The sequence below is a fragment of the Procambarus clarkii genome, chromosome 92, assembly GCF_040958095.1.
Source record: "Procambarus clarkii isolate CNS0578487 chromosome 92, FALCON_Pclarkii_2.0, whole genome shotgun sequence".
In the NCBI taxonomy this organism is placed as follows: Eukaryota; Metazoa; Arthropoda; class Malacostraca; order Decapoda; family Cambaridae; genus Procambarus; species Procambarus clarkii.
Genome location: NC_091241.1, coordinates 10682150 through 10697598, shown reverse-complemented (window position 1 = coordinate 10697598; position 15449 = coordinate 10682150). Strand labels below are relative to the sequence as shown.

Below are 15449 nucleotides of genomic sequence, written 5' to 3'. Positions count from 1 at the left end.
ATCTCACGATGGTAGTTTACCATCCCCCCACTCGCTAGTCTTGCGAATGGTAGTTAATCGGTAGTTCACCTAAAAACTTATCTTGTAAACATTGACAATTGTAAATAGCTCAGTACCCACAGTATAACTTACTAGAGCTAAACCAACATTGTGGCCCTGACTGGATACGTGCCGGCAGTGCAATATAAACTAATATTTTCTGTAACTTTCTAAACTATATAGTAATTGAGAACAACTATGTACATTGCGAGTTTTACAATTACTCGTTTCATTTAGTAGGCTCATTCTTAGGCAGCAGCTAACACAGTTTCTGTTGTTTGAGGGGGCGACGACGAATGAGTAACTAACATACTAAAACCATTAATAAATGAGCGAGTCGTACCTGAGTTTCTTCCTTGTTGACACAAACACAAGCTGCCCTTCTGATGTAGCCGTCCTCGTCGATGAGTCTCCGTCGAGGGCAGCCGCCCTTGTTCTTGGTGGTCACGATGCTTCTGCTGCACTTCCCATAGCTTCTGCCTCTACAGCAGTAGCTACTTGGATTTTCATCTGAAGATTCTGTGGATTCCTTTGCACTGGCACTGAAGTTGGCTACAGGAGTGGTAGTGCTGGCGGTGGTGTAGATGGTCTCGCCGTCTCGACACGAAGCCGTGGTGGTAGTAGTGTTAATAAGACTGCAGGTAGTCTGCCGAGGGCCGGAAGAGAAACCATTGAGTGCGTAGTCAAGATCTGGCGCGAGAGCCTCAGATGACAGCTTCCTTGCAGAAACAAGGTCCTCTATAGTGCCGACGGCGAGGCCAGCCGAAGCATCTTGAGCGTGCATCCCAAGGGCCAGTCTGGGTTTATGTAGAGGTTGTGTTGCAGAATGTTGGGTGACCAAACTGGGCCGGGATATCAGTGCAGACGGGCTTGGGTGATACAAACTCTGAGTGTGGGATTGTAAAGGCGACTGGCTCTGAAACGAGTGGGAGAAAACTGATGTAGTTGGATTTTGGGGACCAACTATGTGTGCTGCAGATATGGAGTTAGCGGATGGTCTTGGGTAGTTGAAAATGCAGGTGGGGCGAGAAAGAGAACCAGGTGGTTGGAGGCGTGAACCGAGGTCTTGCAGGTTAGGCTTCCACCGGTACTGCCTTTCCAGAGCAACAGTAGACATCTGGCTAACTGTGCATTCCCGTTTAATAGAGATATGTGATGCAGCTGTGGGCTGATACGTGATATGAAAGTCCAGGGGCAGCAGAATCGCTGGCGTACTGGCAAAGGCCTTCTTGAATGACAACTTGTGCTCCCCAGTTGTATCGCAAATTATAATTGTAAAGCCTGACTCAATAACTGTTCACTGCTTTTGGGTACACAACTATATATATTTGTGCTGACTGCTTAAGTGTGTCAATTCCCGAGATTAATTACAAAATATAGATATCAGCATCTACTTGACAATGCAAACTACACTTTGTACGGGGGAACTGTTCTCATCATATGCATTTGAAATTTGCAGGATATCAAAGCATACCGAGACACATTGGATAAGCAAGTCAATTCACGTAACCCACAGCTCACTTGCCCACATACTCAACTATTCTCAAACGACACCACTGAGCGAACTGAAGGTAAGAAACATCTTGGGTGCCAACCTTGGCCATACTTCCTCGCCTCTGACGTCGCGGTTGCCACACACCAATGACGGATGGTCGACACACACTGCTCTATCAGCTGGAACTGTAAACATGCAACTGTAAACCTATAGTTTCAGAGAACAAATAAGAAAGACAAAACATAAAATAAATATATTATCATTACTTATGATATCAGTCTTACCTATTTAAGCCTTATAAGTTTTATCTTTAAATAACAAATTAAGATATACATTTACATAGATAAAAATGATATAGTTGTCCTACTGAAAATCTCTGTGCTCGATCCTGATTGGCTAACAAGACCGCCATATTCACCAGAGAATGCTAGGAAAGTTCCAAGATTCTCGTCGTTCTTAAGGTTTGATATTTAGTCTGAGGTATGTTCTTGCTATCTGTAATATTTTAGGGGATTCACTTGTAGAAAGAGGGCGTCTTATGTGAGCGAATGTTTGTGCAAAGGCCCCGGCGGGGTTGGGAGCATTGCGCAGAAGGGGAGACTTATCACGTCACCCTAAGCAGTTACAGTCAACATTGACTGCCAACACCCCCCCACGGTACCTCCTTCCATTATGTTTACTCATTAACTACCTCATTTCATATACAAATTGAAAGTGTCACTTATACATTTCGTGTTTATTCCAGCCCTGTTTGAATGGAAGATTTAAAGTCACCATAGATTGTGACACATCAAATTGATGCAGTTTGTTATGTTTCTATATTAAAAATGCTCGGTAATAAATACTTTGTGGTTATATATTTCAGCTGCAGATTTTAGTGGCTTAAAAGAAACTTAGCAATTCAATTAAGTACATTCATACATTTTGCATCCATGCACATGCTGCTAATATATAATGTAATATTGATTACAATAATTTTACACAATATTATGAACATATTCATTAGTCAGGAGCAATTACTATCATTATTTCAATATTTGTAACTTTGATTACAGGATTGTTAACAGGAAACATGCAGTCCATTAGATCAGTGTTTTGTAGTATAGTATTCGAAAAGTGTTTACTGCGCATATATCAGTAACATTTTAGTCTAAGAGCAACACTTTTGTATGTATTAGAATATATGATCTGCAAAAATCACACAGTAGTTCTTTAGAATGTTTTATTTCAAAATCGTTTGAGGGAGATACAATTTCTATAAGATTTGTTAAAGATAAGAAAGCAAGAAATAGTAGCATATGCTTTTGATTATTAGATTAATATTTATGTGAACTACCTAAATATTCCTTAAACAAATATTTTGGTATGATATCGTGACTTTTGTGAACTCCGTGGTAACCAAGATTTGTAGCTAAATTACTGTTGTTCATATTTGCCTTGATTTACTAGATGGTGTTACTTGACTTTAACACCACGTCAACCCTTAGATAGCGGTTATCGTCATTCGTTGATTCACGGGGAAATGCAGTTATCATCATGCGACGATTTGAACAATTATTGTTTGAGTTTTACATGTATGATACAAATATGGATACACTGTAATAACTATATGGATGTACAGTAATGGAATTTGTCTGGATTCATGAAAAAAATCCTGCTACCATTTCATTGTTACATGTATAGGTGAATGCAGTTATTGTCATGAATGTTACTAGGGGGAATGCGGTCATCGTCATACGACTATTTAAATAATTACTGTCTGTGATTTACATGTATGATGCAAATATAAGTATAATAGCACTCTGTGGATGTAATGAAATTTACATTGACCCACGAAAAAAATCCTGGTACCGTTTCATGGTTACGTGTACTAGGAGGAGCCTGCCGTCATGCGCGTGTGCCACATTTGTGGCTTTCGGCATTCTTTCAATCTATTCTCTTTCCCATATGATGCCAATTAGTCCATATATCATCGTTCAGAGCCTAATGCAATCATATATTATGTTTATATCCTATTCACTACTCTCTACGATTGTAAGGAAGTACAGTATACCAGGTAAACCAATCACCAATTGTGTTGCTGAAACAATTGTGTTACATCAATTATGGAATTTATCAAGTTATTCAACACACAAACACATGTAAATAAAGAGAAACAAATGAAAAACAATCGGTAAAACATCAGAGGATAACTCTGAAAGCATCAACAGTCAGGCACTGGGTGTTGACAGGCACCAGACACAGCCACCACACACCCTTCCCGAGCACCTCAACCCAGTGAAAGGATAAATATTCACTTATTTTGTATTTTTCTTACATTTTGCATTCAAATTTATAATTTTATAATTTTTTTTTTTTTAGGCATTTTTTATATTTTTTGTGCATATGATCATTTCTCCATAGTCACTGTAAAGGTTAAAATTGTATTTCAGCATTGCCACTTTTATTCTACAATATTTTGAATATAAATTGGACACGAAGCACTCGTTTCCACCTCATACATTTTTTGTAGCTGCAGCTATGAGAAACTCGCATGTGAACAGATTTATAAAATAATGAACGTTCTTAATGTGAGTAATATATATACACATACACATTTTAAAAAAGTAAGCTGGGTACAGTACCGTTATATAAGGCTTATTTTGCAAGATTATTTAAAAATAAATGTAAAATATCATCTATCAATTAAAAAAATAACTTCGCAAATGTTTAAGAAATGTGTACAGTATTTCATTCAAAATGATGTACTGTAATGTCAGAAATCTTAGCCAAATATCCCAAGTTTACTTACTGTTGGTAAATGAACAAATCCACTAAGGCCGTGATGAGGGTTCGAGCCTACATCCAAGAGGATCCCAGATGTGCCTTAATCAACTGTGCAACGACATGATAAAAGAATTACAACTGGGCGTTCAACTTGTGGATTTGTTCTTTTGACGCATCACGCTATTGTGATTTCTTTGTGTCACTGTAGGTAACTACAGTAACACACAGTACATGCATATTACATGAAGTAACTACTACATGCACACTATTGTAAATGTTCCACCACACCCACTGGATGGGTGTTTTTCTGGATAGTTAACTGTTGCCAGAGAATCACATCAAAAGTGTTTTGTGAAAAGCTTACACTACACTAGCAATTTCTAGAATCATGTTTAACTATATGGATGGAGAAAAGCGGAAAAAAAATTAACGACATTAGTGAGATAAAAGTTGGCATATGCAGCAGTTGTGTAATGTCCATATAAAAAAAGCAAATCAGTAAGGTAGAAAGTGCATGAAACATGCTACTAAATGTCTTCCAGCCACTAATAAATAAGAATATGAGGAGTGGCTAATAGCACTAAATATGCCAAAATGGGAAAAGATACTGTAGAAGGAAAAAGAGACGAGACAATCACCACGTACAAATGGTATCAGGAATCGACACGTTTGTCAATGAGGAATTTTTTAAACCTTCAACTTCAAGAGCCAAGAAGCCATTGGCAACTTCAGAGTTATAAAAGTTTGTTACAATTTAAATGAGAAAGTGGTGGATGCCACATCCATAGTACAGTACATTAGTTTCAAAGTGTCATATGATAAAGATTATAGGGACAATGGGACACCATGAGCAGAGCTCTCATTCAATGACTAGCTACTGTACTATACTTTTAGATAATTACACTTAGGTAATTACACGTTTTACAGCCCCATGTGCAAATGAAGGGCTGCTTGTATTGTTAATATTGCTGTATGTTAAGTGTTTTGTGTTGTACAGAGGTGTGAGCAAGCCAAGAGCCCACATAGATGACCCTGGGGACCATGAACCATGACACTGACAAAGAGGACCTCATACAGGTAAGTTAAGAGTTCATGATTTGATATTTTTCTACTGTTTGTAAATCTGAATGTTTTATTTTTGGTTGAGAAACTAGGCATATGTTCTATCAGTCAGAGTTACTAATTTTGAGGCTAACATTAATAAAAAGGGAAGTTAAGACCTCATTTTGTGCAAGTACTGTATACAGTATATACTGTACTATAGTGGTTGGAATTCCAATTAGAAACAGTATTAAGTTAACTTGAATGGTAACTTACTAAAAATTATGCTGCTGATTTTGGAAATATTAATGCTTGTTACACTAAAATTAAAAATATTAGCTAGAAATTGTAAAGGTTTACAGTACAATAATTGTATCTTCCATTTATGATAGAAACTTCTCTTAATTCTACAGTATATTATATAAAATTATATTCGGTAAAAAAAAAAAAAATTAAACAACACTGTACCATAGGCAGTACGATGCTTTTGACTAGTACAGTGCACATATTGTGATGGCAAAGGAGGTATGAGAGTTAACAAGCATTCTGTGAATCTCCAGCAGAAACACATGGTTTTTGACCATTCTTCATGTCTACTGTGTGCGTGTGTAAGACCGAAACTATCTACACTTGCATGTGATGGTGCAGGAAGAGTTTCCATTGTTTTTGTGTCTTGTAGCTCACCGGTAAGAGGTTTTAATTTGGATAACATGGAATAATTTATGTACATGAACTTTTCAAAGATATCTGACAAGGTATCACATGTTAGATACTACAAGCACATGGAATAATTAGGTAACATAATTGAATGGATTAAATAATGGATAAAATGTAGAAAATGGGCTAGTAAAATGTTGAGCAATGAGTTAAAAAAGTTCTATTATAGGGTCAATCCCCCCTCCCCTTTTAGCATTCTATAATCTACATCAGCAGCATCATTGAGTCCAAACTACATCAAATTGTACCACGTGTTGTATAGCACACTTGCCTCACAGGTGACAGCCCTTGGGTTCAGATCCTGGATAGAGTAAGATAATTGGGCACCATTCCTTTACTGATTGTCCCTTTGGATCAAGCATTAATTGTACTTATAATGCTTTGTACTAAGCATTGTAAGTACAATGCTTAGCCAAACCAGTTTCATTTATGTACTTGGGCCACTCCTTTGGCTACAAGTTGGAAGTGAACATGATGGTGAAGCCTTGTTAAATAACCAACACAAACTTCACACATTGTAAGAAAAAAACTGGCAAATGCTGCTTCTTATTGAAAAATGCAAGCCCTTATGTTTAGGACATCATGAAACCCATTGGAGCTGCCCTATTAACAACAGTGCCTTATAATAAATTGACAAAGAGAAGGACCTTGAAGTAATAGTCCTTTAGACATTGAAAGCTGTTCAGTAGGTGTTAACTTTTATAAAAGACCAACCAGCTCTAGGAATAACCAATGAAATCTTTTACTTCTAGGAAACTGTAAAAGGTTATGCAAATGCAAACTTCTTTTATAGAGGACATAATTTAGCTGGAAAAGCTAGCTACAGAATGACAGATATAATCTCAAAACAAAGTCAATTTTTATACCAATTTTTTTTTAGGCCCACAAGACTAACAGCTCTGCAAACAAAACATTTTAGTCTCTTATCATTAATACTTAAAATACTGAATAAGTTAGAAGACATTAATCCAAACCACTTCTTGAATATGTTCAGTGCGACTCAAGTTCACCAAGCCTCTATATAGACAGGCAATAGGTGGTCTTTTGCATATAGGGTAATGAGCCCCTTAGAAGCAACTATGTACCTGCCTTAGCCATAAAATCATGAGAGTGCAACAGTTACAAATACTTCCCAGGATAAGGGGACCGTCCATAAGTCACTGGCTACCTTGCCTAGCCACAGCCTCTAGAGATATGGCTGGTTTGTAAATACAGTATTTCATGAAGCTTGTAGAGGTCAGTGTGTGTGCTGTATTACTGAATGTTCAGGGTTTTATATGTAATAATTTTTTGTCTTTATTCTCATTGCCTAATGCAAATTACTTCAGATTTAGAGCAAACAAGTATTAGGACAATACAATATAGTGTACAATATTACTTAAAAGTTATATTGTCTCCTGGTAGCAGATATGGTAACTAATTATAAAGCATAATTTTTAATGAGTGTTTCTGAGCTATTCCACTTGGTTGTTTCTTAAGGCAGGATCCAACTGACTTTAGTTTAGGATCTACTGCAATCAGTGCAGGGTGATATTTTCCAAAAGTGAGTTGGGAAATTTTTCAAATCATCCCTGTCAGGTTATACTGGTGCTAAGCAGACACTGAGGAACACTCCAACCCAGAATATAGACCGAAGAGTACTTTACATAAACTCAAAAGCTTTTCCAGCCATAACTTAGAAATACAGAGGTCACGAAGCTGCACCTGGCTTACTACTCCTGCAACGAATCACCAGCAAGTAGCAATGCTGACACCACAATAAAGCCCTCCAGCTCAGCATTGTCACATTCCATCCTGACTGGCATCGTCTCCAGGTTATGGTGTAGACAGTGACCTGTTGTCACTAGCTACCCACACATACCGGCACAGCCATTGTATGTGCAACCCGAAATAAGCCACTGAGCTCAATAGGCTAAGCTAAGAATAAGTCACAGTAACATGCTGAAAATGAATAAATCCACAAGGGCCGTGATGAAGGTTCGAACTCACGTCCAGGATGATCCCAGACGTGCCTTAATCGACTGCGCCACTGCATGGTATAAGAATTGCAACCAGGTTTGCTACTGCTCACACACGGATCCCACAGTCTCTCCAAGATACAAACCGGGGTTTTACACAATTCCCCCATGCACCAAGGGATCATCCTGGACGTAAGTTCGAACCCCTCATCACGGCCCTTGTGGATTTATTCATTTGATATATCACGCTATTGTGATTTCTGTGTAACGTGCTGAAAATTAGATAACCATCCTGCAAATATGAAAAATAAAGGAAGTGAAGAAGTTTCATTTCATCCTGGACCACACGACTTGATAATGATCAGGGATGGCCCGAAATGTTGTCATTTTCTTTATTTTTACATTTGTGAGTTGGGTGTCTTGATAGGCTAACTTTTCAATTGAAAGCAGCAAGGTATAGATAATATCTATTGTACCTGTAGACAGCGATGATAAACCATTTTGTCTCGCTCATATTAAGTGTTGACCAGCAGCAGTTCCCAAGTAAATTATTGAGCCAAATACTACTTACCTAGCAGTGACGACTGGGTAGCAGTACATCGTGCTCATTAAAAATAAATAATTTTCCTTTTTAAATCGTAAAATATTTCTGATGGTAAGAAAAATTACAATCATGTTAGTTTGGCTATACAGTAGTGAAGTGATGTTGAAAATGTCAAATTCTAAAAATTAATTTTCATATTAACTACTAGCTGTACAGTATCTGTAATATGGATATTTTAGGTCCATAAGCCTTTGAAATTTTACATGGCATCAATGGTTATTAGCATGAGCGTCAATAAATCATTGGTGATGCACTTGACTTGGTGTACTGTATATTTTTTTATTAATTCCCCCCAAAAAAGCTAAGGCTCTCAAGATTTGTTTCCTGTATAGCAAATGATTGCCAGAGGTCTCCATGTATTGAATGACAACCACAGAATCTTTAGGACTTTTGAATGTTACAAAACATGTTAAATCTCCCATAGGCGAATAGTGCACCAGACCATATCACTTGAGAGCTATAAAAGCAGTTAGAGGGTTAAAGTTGCGGATGGAGGTGGCTTCCATAACTTCTTTTAGTGTGTTTCTACTCATCTGTACAGTATTTGCTTGCAACATTGAGAACTCAGCAAGCCAGCCAGTCAATTAACTAACGATGCATCCAACCAGCCGCCATACAAGCAAGTCGAGTGAACAACCAACCAGCCGCCATACAAGCAAGTCAAGTGAACAACCAACCAGCCACCATACAAGCAAGTCGAGTGAACAACCAACCAGCCACCATACAAGCAAGTCAAGTGAACAACCAACCAGCCACCATACAAGCAAGTCGAGTGAACAACCAACCAGCCACCATACAAGCAAGTCAAATGAACAACCAACCAGCTGCCATACAAGCAAGTCAAGTGAACAACCAACCAGCCACCATACAAGCAAGTCAAGTGAACAACCAACCAGCCACCATACAAGCAAGTCAAGTGAACAACCAACCAGCTAGCCATACAAGCAAGTCAAGTGAACAACCAACCAGCCACCATACAAGCAAGTCAAATGAACAACCAACCAGCTGCCATACAAGCAAGTCAAGTGAACAACCAACCAGCCACCATACAAGCAAGTCAAGTGAACAACCAACCAGCTAGCCATACAAGCAAGTCAAGTGAACAACCAACCAGCTAGCCATACAAGCAAGTCAAGTGAACAACCAACCAGCTAGCCATACAAGCAAGTCAAGTGAACAACCAACCAGCCACCATACAAACAAGGTTGGTTGGCTAGCTGAATCAGCAAGCTAAAGTAAACAACCAGTCAACCAATCAGTCAACTTAGCCACCAGCCAGCCAGTCAACTAACCAGCCATGCAATCATCCAGGACTCCAACCAACCAAGCAGCAAGCCATTTAACCAGCAGGCCAATCGATAAACCAACCAGCTAGCTAGTCAAGCCTTATATTTAATTATAATTGCAGTCCCTGTGGGGCAATGGTAAAGAACTCGCCCAGCGCTACGCGAGCGCTTTGGCCTGGGTTCGTATCCTGGCTGGGGAGGATTAACTGGGTGCTAGTCCTTAACTGTAGCCTCTGTTCACCCAGTAGCGAATGGGTACCTAGATGTTAAACGATTTGGTGGGTCATATTCCAGGGAAAATTAGGATTAAGGACCTTCCCGAAACGCTATGTGTGCTAGTGGCTTTACAAGAACGTAAGAACCCTTGTACTTAAAAAAAAAAAAAAAAAAAAAAGAAATTAGCAGTATACAGTAACCAGAAATGTAAGCTTTGTCATTTGCGCTAAGAAGACAAAAAAAATTTTTTTTAGGCTAAAAATGTTGCTCAGCATCTGCCGATTTACAAATTTTAATGATGGTAACAATCCTTAAATTCTGAGAAGAGGTACAGTATAGTCCCAATTACTACAGTAAAATTTATAACAGTATTAATGTATGCATTGTATAAGTATTCATTTCATGATGACCAAACTACAGATCAGAAAATTAAGAAATGACGACGTTTGGGTCATGCCTGGACCGAAACGTTTTAATGTGTTTTGTAATCAAGTCCATTAATTTCATACAAACACTATACCTGTAGTCCTTCAATGATTTGAAACAGAATTTATTAAAATTTAAATTGAAGTTAGATGTAAAAGTATTCACAGTATCGACAGAAATAATACCGATATCAATTCAATATACTTGTACAGTATTGTATATTCCACTGATAATCTATATCCTATAAGAGATATCAGTATATTGATACTGTACATCCCTATTAAATATATTTACAAAACATTCAACTATTTATTACCCCTGTGTGCCTCATAGCAGTATTAGTAAGTAATACAGGTGAGGGGGGAAGGTTTTTATTTTATTTGCCAAATTTGCCGAATTCTTACAACACTTGATAAGTTCGTGCATGATTCAGCAAGCGCTCTTCCCTAACCAGCAAGCCTTGAGGGATGTCACGTACACCTCTTCCATTGTTATTGTTTGTTTAACCCATGTAATGAATTATTCAGTGTGGACTTACACATGCCATCATTTATGATGGTTTATTATTTATTACTTGGTCACCATATAATATTCATAAATATATGGTGGAGGGGAAGTTTTCCACAGCTCCCCATAAAGTCTGACTCACAGGACATGTCCCACTCATTACGGTGGGTTTTGGGGAAATTAATGCCTTGTACTTCAACAAGTGGCTCATTTGGTTCCCAGTCATCGTGCTTCCTTGTTAGTTTGGAACCACGTATTGAGCTTCTTTGGCTTTCTTTTTAACATGCCAGAGCCTAAACTCCTACCTTTTGCAATACCTTTATTGGTTGGAACTGATATAGGAGATCAGGTCGTCCTCAGTTTTCCTTTCGGAGACTTCCTGCTCTCAACTAGCTTCACATTGTCATCTCTTTCGACTGAAACAGTTGAATCTTGAGGAATCCTCCTTGGAGGTTTTCTCTGGAGTATTTTTGGAATTTGATTCCTTGGAGGCCTACAATTTCTTTCCTATAGCATTTTACAAACTCATCTGGCATGGGTTAGGACTCTCGAATCTTCACCATGCCAGTCAGGATTGCTGGTCTCCAAAGTTATCATTTTACATCAAAACCCGGAAAATTGTAGCCGTTTATATTGGAATCAAACATCTCTCTCTCCTGAAGGGCTCAGCTCTGTCTCTGCACTTCAGCCGTGGTCTGGTGATGCTGAACCTCAAAGTGAAGGGGAGTCTGCTCCTGGTCCTTCTTAACTGTGGCATTTGACACTGGCCATTGGTTCTCTTCTGACTTTTTGAGACTCGAATGTTTACAGCGGCCCACATTTCAAGGGTATCGAATGTTTTCATAAATGGTTTTCTGGTTTCATGTGATGGGGCTCAACTGGAAGCAAGATATGGTTATGTAAGAAATTTGTTATTCTTCAGGAAGATCTGTTTTCATTTGCATAATACCACTTTTATATATACAGTACCAGCATATTTTTAGTATATACCTGCATATATATATATTTTATATTTACGGCTTATATTGTATACCGGTATATGGTGCTGAACCTCAGTCATGATGTTTCTGCGGTGGGCTTGTTGAGTCTCGGCTGGAACCATTTGGTTAAATTTGTGTTTCCCTCAGTCTAGATGCTTTTGGTGCTCCTTGAAAAGCTGAAGAGCTCTATGAACAGGTAACTTTACTGGCCTTTGGTATTACTGAAGCACCTCAAGCTCTGCTGATTTTTGCATGTGAAGTTTCTAGGAACAGTCCAGTATGGAGTGGATTGGTGGGTTCTTCAACTCTATTTTGCATTTATTGACCTTAACTTTCTTAGTTGCCTCTTTTGCACAGATAATTCATTCCTGATACAATGCAGTAGCTTTTCATTCGACAGTTTTGGAGAAGCCACTTCTTACATTGTCATCTTAAACTTGAAAAGGCATTCTATAATATTTGACAATTCCATCCTCCCTTGGAGCTTGTTAAGTCCCTCGATAAGATACTGGAGTTTCTTTCTTTTCTTGGTTTCTGTCTCTCCTTCCTTTTGAAGATATCTTGCTCACTCTCTTCCTCTTGACTTTGATGATGGAGAATTATACTAGTGAACTTCATGTTCTTTTGCCTAGAGTTTATTTTGTTTGATTGTGGGGAGTTCTTTGTCTATTTCAACCAATTATTTGCGGCTTTTACATTTTGGAGGGAAACTATCTTGGTTCAAGCCTGGTTACATACTTGTTTTATGGTATACCATAATATGTGCTCTATAGCATCTCTTCAGTACAGTATATTCTGATCTCTCGCTACTCCACCTCAGGTTTTCTCTTTCTGAATCCTCGATTCATGGTGCCTTGCACTAAGGTCTTTGTCTTCCAGAAGGGCCCAAGATCTTCATAAGTTTGCCACTTTAACAGTGTTCTTTTCAGCGATGTCCTGTGCTGACATCAGAGCTCAGGTGTTTTGGAAGTCTACCTGAATATTTGCCTCCCGCTACATTTCCAAGGTTTTCTGCCTTTGGTGGCAGCATGTTGTCTTGGGCAGGCTTTCATCATGATGACCTCTTCTCCTCAGGCGGGGTCGGGTGCCAGGGGGTACGGCTGCTGTTCCTCCTGCTGCTTCCACCCCCACAGCTCCTGCTTACATCACTGCAACCCAGGTGAGCCTTGCCCTTGTTGTAGTTAGGGTGGCTTTCACCAATATTTGCCTTTGGGAGCAACCAAGTAAGATAGCTCAGAAATGTAGCTTTGAGTACGTATAAAAAGCACTTTTCTGAGCAATATACTCGGTTGCTCTCATTCCTGCCCTTCCCTGGCTCCCCCTGTGCTTGGTGGCGGTTTTTCTCAGCCTTCGATTCAGGGTAAATGTGGCAAGGTTGGGCTGGAGGGCTTTATTCTGGTGTCGGTGCTATCACCTGGTGGCGGTTGGTGGTAGTGACCTAGTCGAGGTAATTAACTAGGCACAACTTGGCATTCTCTGTGTTGCCATGATGATCCTGGAAAAGCTTTTGAGTTTATATATACTGTAACACTTTATATTCTGGACTGAATTGAAGTTTTCTCCAGTGTCTCCCTAGCACCAGTATGACCCGATGGGGATGGTTTGAAAAGTTCCCCACCGAGCTGTTGCGGAATGTCAACTGTCCCTGACTGCTGCAGATCCTAACCTGTGGATCTTGTCTTGGGGAGCAACCGACCATCCTGCGCAGAGAACTGCTTTTCATAAATACTTAAAGCTGGATATTTTGGGTGAAGATTTATCCGATGTTTTAAACAAACTACAGTAATTAAAATGAAAAATTTCATATGGTACATACATATGTAGGGATCCTACATTTGGATTCTATTGACATCTTGGAGACTTATTGGAAATTTTATATTATTTTTGCATGGCACAATATCTGCTTTTGGTTATAACGTGATGTGTGGAATCCAAGTTGTTTAGAATTAATACATACTGTATATGCATTGGAAACCCAGCCTCTGTTGGGATCCTCTAAACTCTCGCTAGCATTACAAAAGATAAACTGTATCTTTTATGCAGTATTTTTCAGTACAGCATTTAATGATCTATTTTTTTCAGATTTTATAAATGTGTGTCTTGGGACTGTGTACTGTGCTGCTTTGATTTTTAAGATTTTCAGCTCCTTAGTCACAGTCTCAGGAACATATCATCTGGGACATCAGTTGTAATAAAATTTTGCGTTGATATCAGCTCTATCTGAGCTATCTTAAAGCATGTCCAGGTCATCATAAAACTTGGCAGTTGCCATCATACCTGGTCCATTTCCCCTTGTTGTCAAAATGTTGCCCAGTAATTTTTTTCTTTTTGGTCAGGACTTTCCTATTACTGTAGGGTTTTCGATTTGTAGCAGGTTGAGAAAACTTACTACTGGTAGGGTTAACAGTGTAAAAAAGGATATTATCGATTTAGTCAGTATCATGGTAGATTTTGGGTCAATATTTCTTTAGGTTTGGTGTATACAAGCTTAAAAAACGGATTCAGTATTGCTTATATACACACGAACTAAAAAATATACTAATATAAACACAATTATTGTACTGTATATACATATACTGAAACTTGTATTTATATGACTGTCCTTTAAAGGTACAATATCATGTGTGTTGTGGAATATGTTGTAGCAGAGGTCAAGAATATCACTCTTAATTGCTTTTCAGCATTGACCTAGTCATAGATATATGTTAACTTAATTGTGTTCTGTATATATTTTGCGGTATGCAAAAGAATGATGGTTGATTATAAACATTATTATTTCACAGCTAGAACCGCTGGTACACCAAGTGAGCGGCCATTCATCCATGTTTGTTTTGGATGATGTAACCGTTTGCAAACCACTCATTGGTCGGGAGTATCGATTTTACCGCACGCTACCACCGGAAATGAAAAAGTACACCCCAGAATTTCATGGCACACTACAGGTGGTTCTCCAAGAAGCTGGGGATGGACTCTCACTAGCAGCATTACCCAATGAACAAATGCCCTCCCTGAGGAGCAACCAGGGGGCACTCAAACATGGGTAAGAGGAGTACTGTATTAAAGCATGTTGTCACTGAAGGGCAAAAACCCTGCATGGGGTCAACAACCAGAGGACATGTTAGGTTGTGTAACCCTGACAGTCTTGCTTGTTTTTAGTTTGCCTCATTGAAACAGAACTCGATCTTGCTGCTACACTTGTTGCATCTTATTTCCCTTCCTTACCTTTGTTACTCATCCTGCCACTCACTCTCTCACTATTTCCTCTTCCTCCTTTTTTCCCCCCTTCCTTCCCTACTCTTCCTACCCTTTATATTGCCATCCAAGTTCCTTCCTTCAATCCCACTTACCTTAATTCCTCCCCTGTTTGTCCTTTCTTCCATCCCCCATTTCTCTCCAAATCCCTTTCCCTCATTC

At 38.9% G+C, this 15449-nt stretch overlaps 2 protein-coding genes across 12 annotated transcripts in view; one reads left to right on the top strand and one right to left on the bottom strand.

Moving 5' to 3' along the window:
* Positions 1-1624, bottom strand: part of LOC123775062 (uncharacterized) — an 81167-nt gene extending 79543 nt beyond the window's left edge. The window contains exon 1 of one of the 2 annotated variants that reach the window (XM_069319337.1): positions 383-1624. In XM_069319337.1, coding sequence (XP_069175438.1) covers positions 383-1156 — 774 coding nt within the window. In that variant the 5' untranslated portion in view covers positions 1157-1624. The remainder of the gene's footprint in view (positions 1-382) is intronic. The other variant, XM_045769862.2, reaches the window with a different exon arrangement.
* Positions 1509-15449, top strand: part of Ip6k (Inositol hexakisphosphate kinase) — a 33491-nt gene continuing 19550 nt past the window's right edge. Inside the window, exons 1-4 of one of the 10 annotated variants that reach the window (XM_069319334.1) lie at positions 1509-1610; positions 5298-5377; positions 13110-13194; positions 14819-15075. In XM_069319334.1, the coding sequence (XP_069175435.1) occupies positions 5349-5377; positions 13110-13194; positions 14819-15075 (371 nt within the window). In that variant the 5' untranslated portion in view covers positions 1509-1610; positions 5298-5348. Of the gene's footprint in view, positions 1611-1856; positions 2015-2034; positions 2192-5297; positions 5378-13109; positions 13195-14818; positions 15076-15449 lie in introns of those variants that run through there. The other 9 variants (XM_045769866.2, XM_045769863.2, XM_045769864.2 and 6 more) reach the window with 9 other exon arrangements.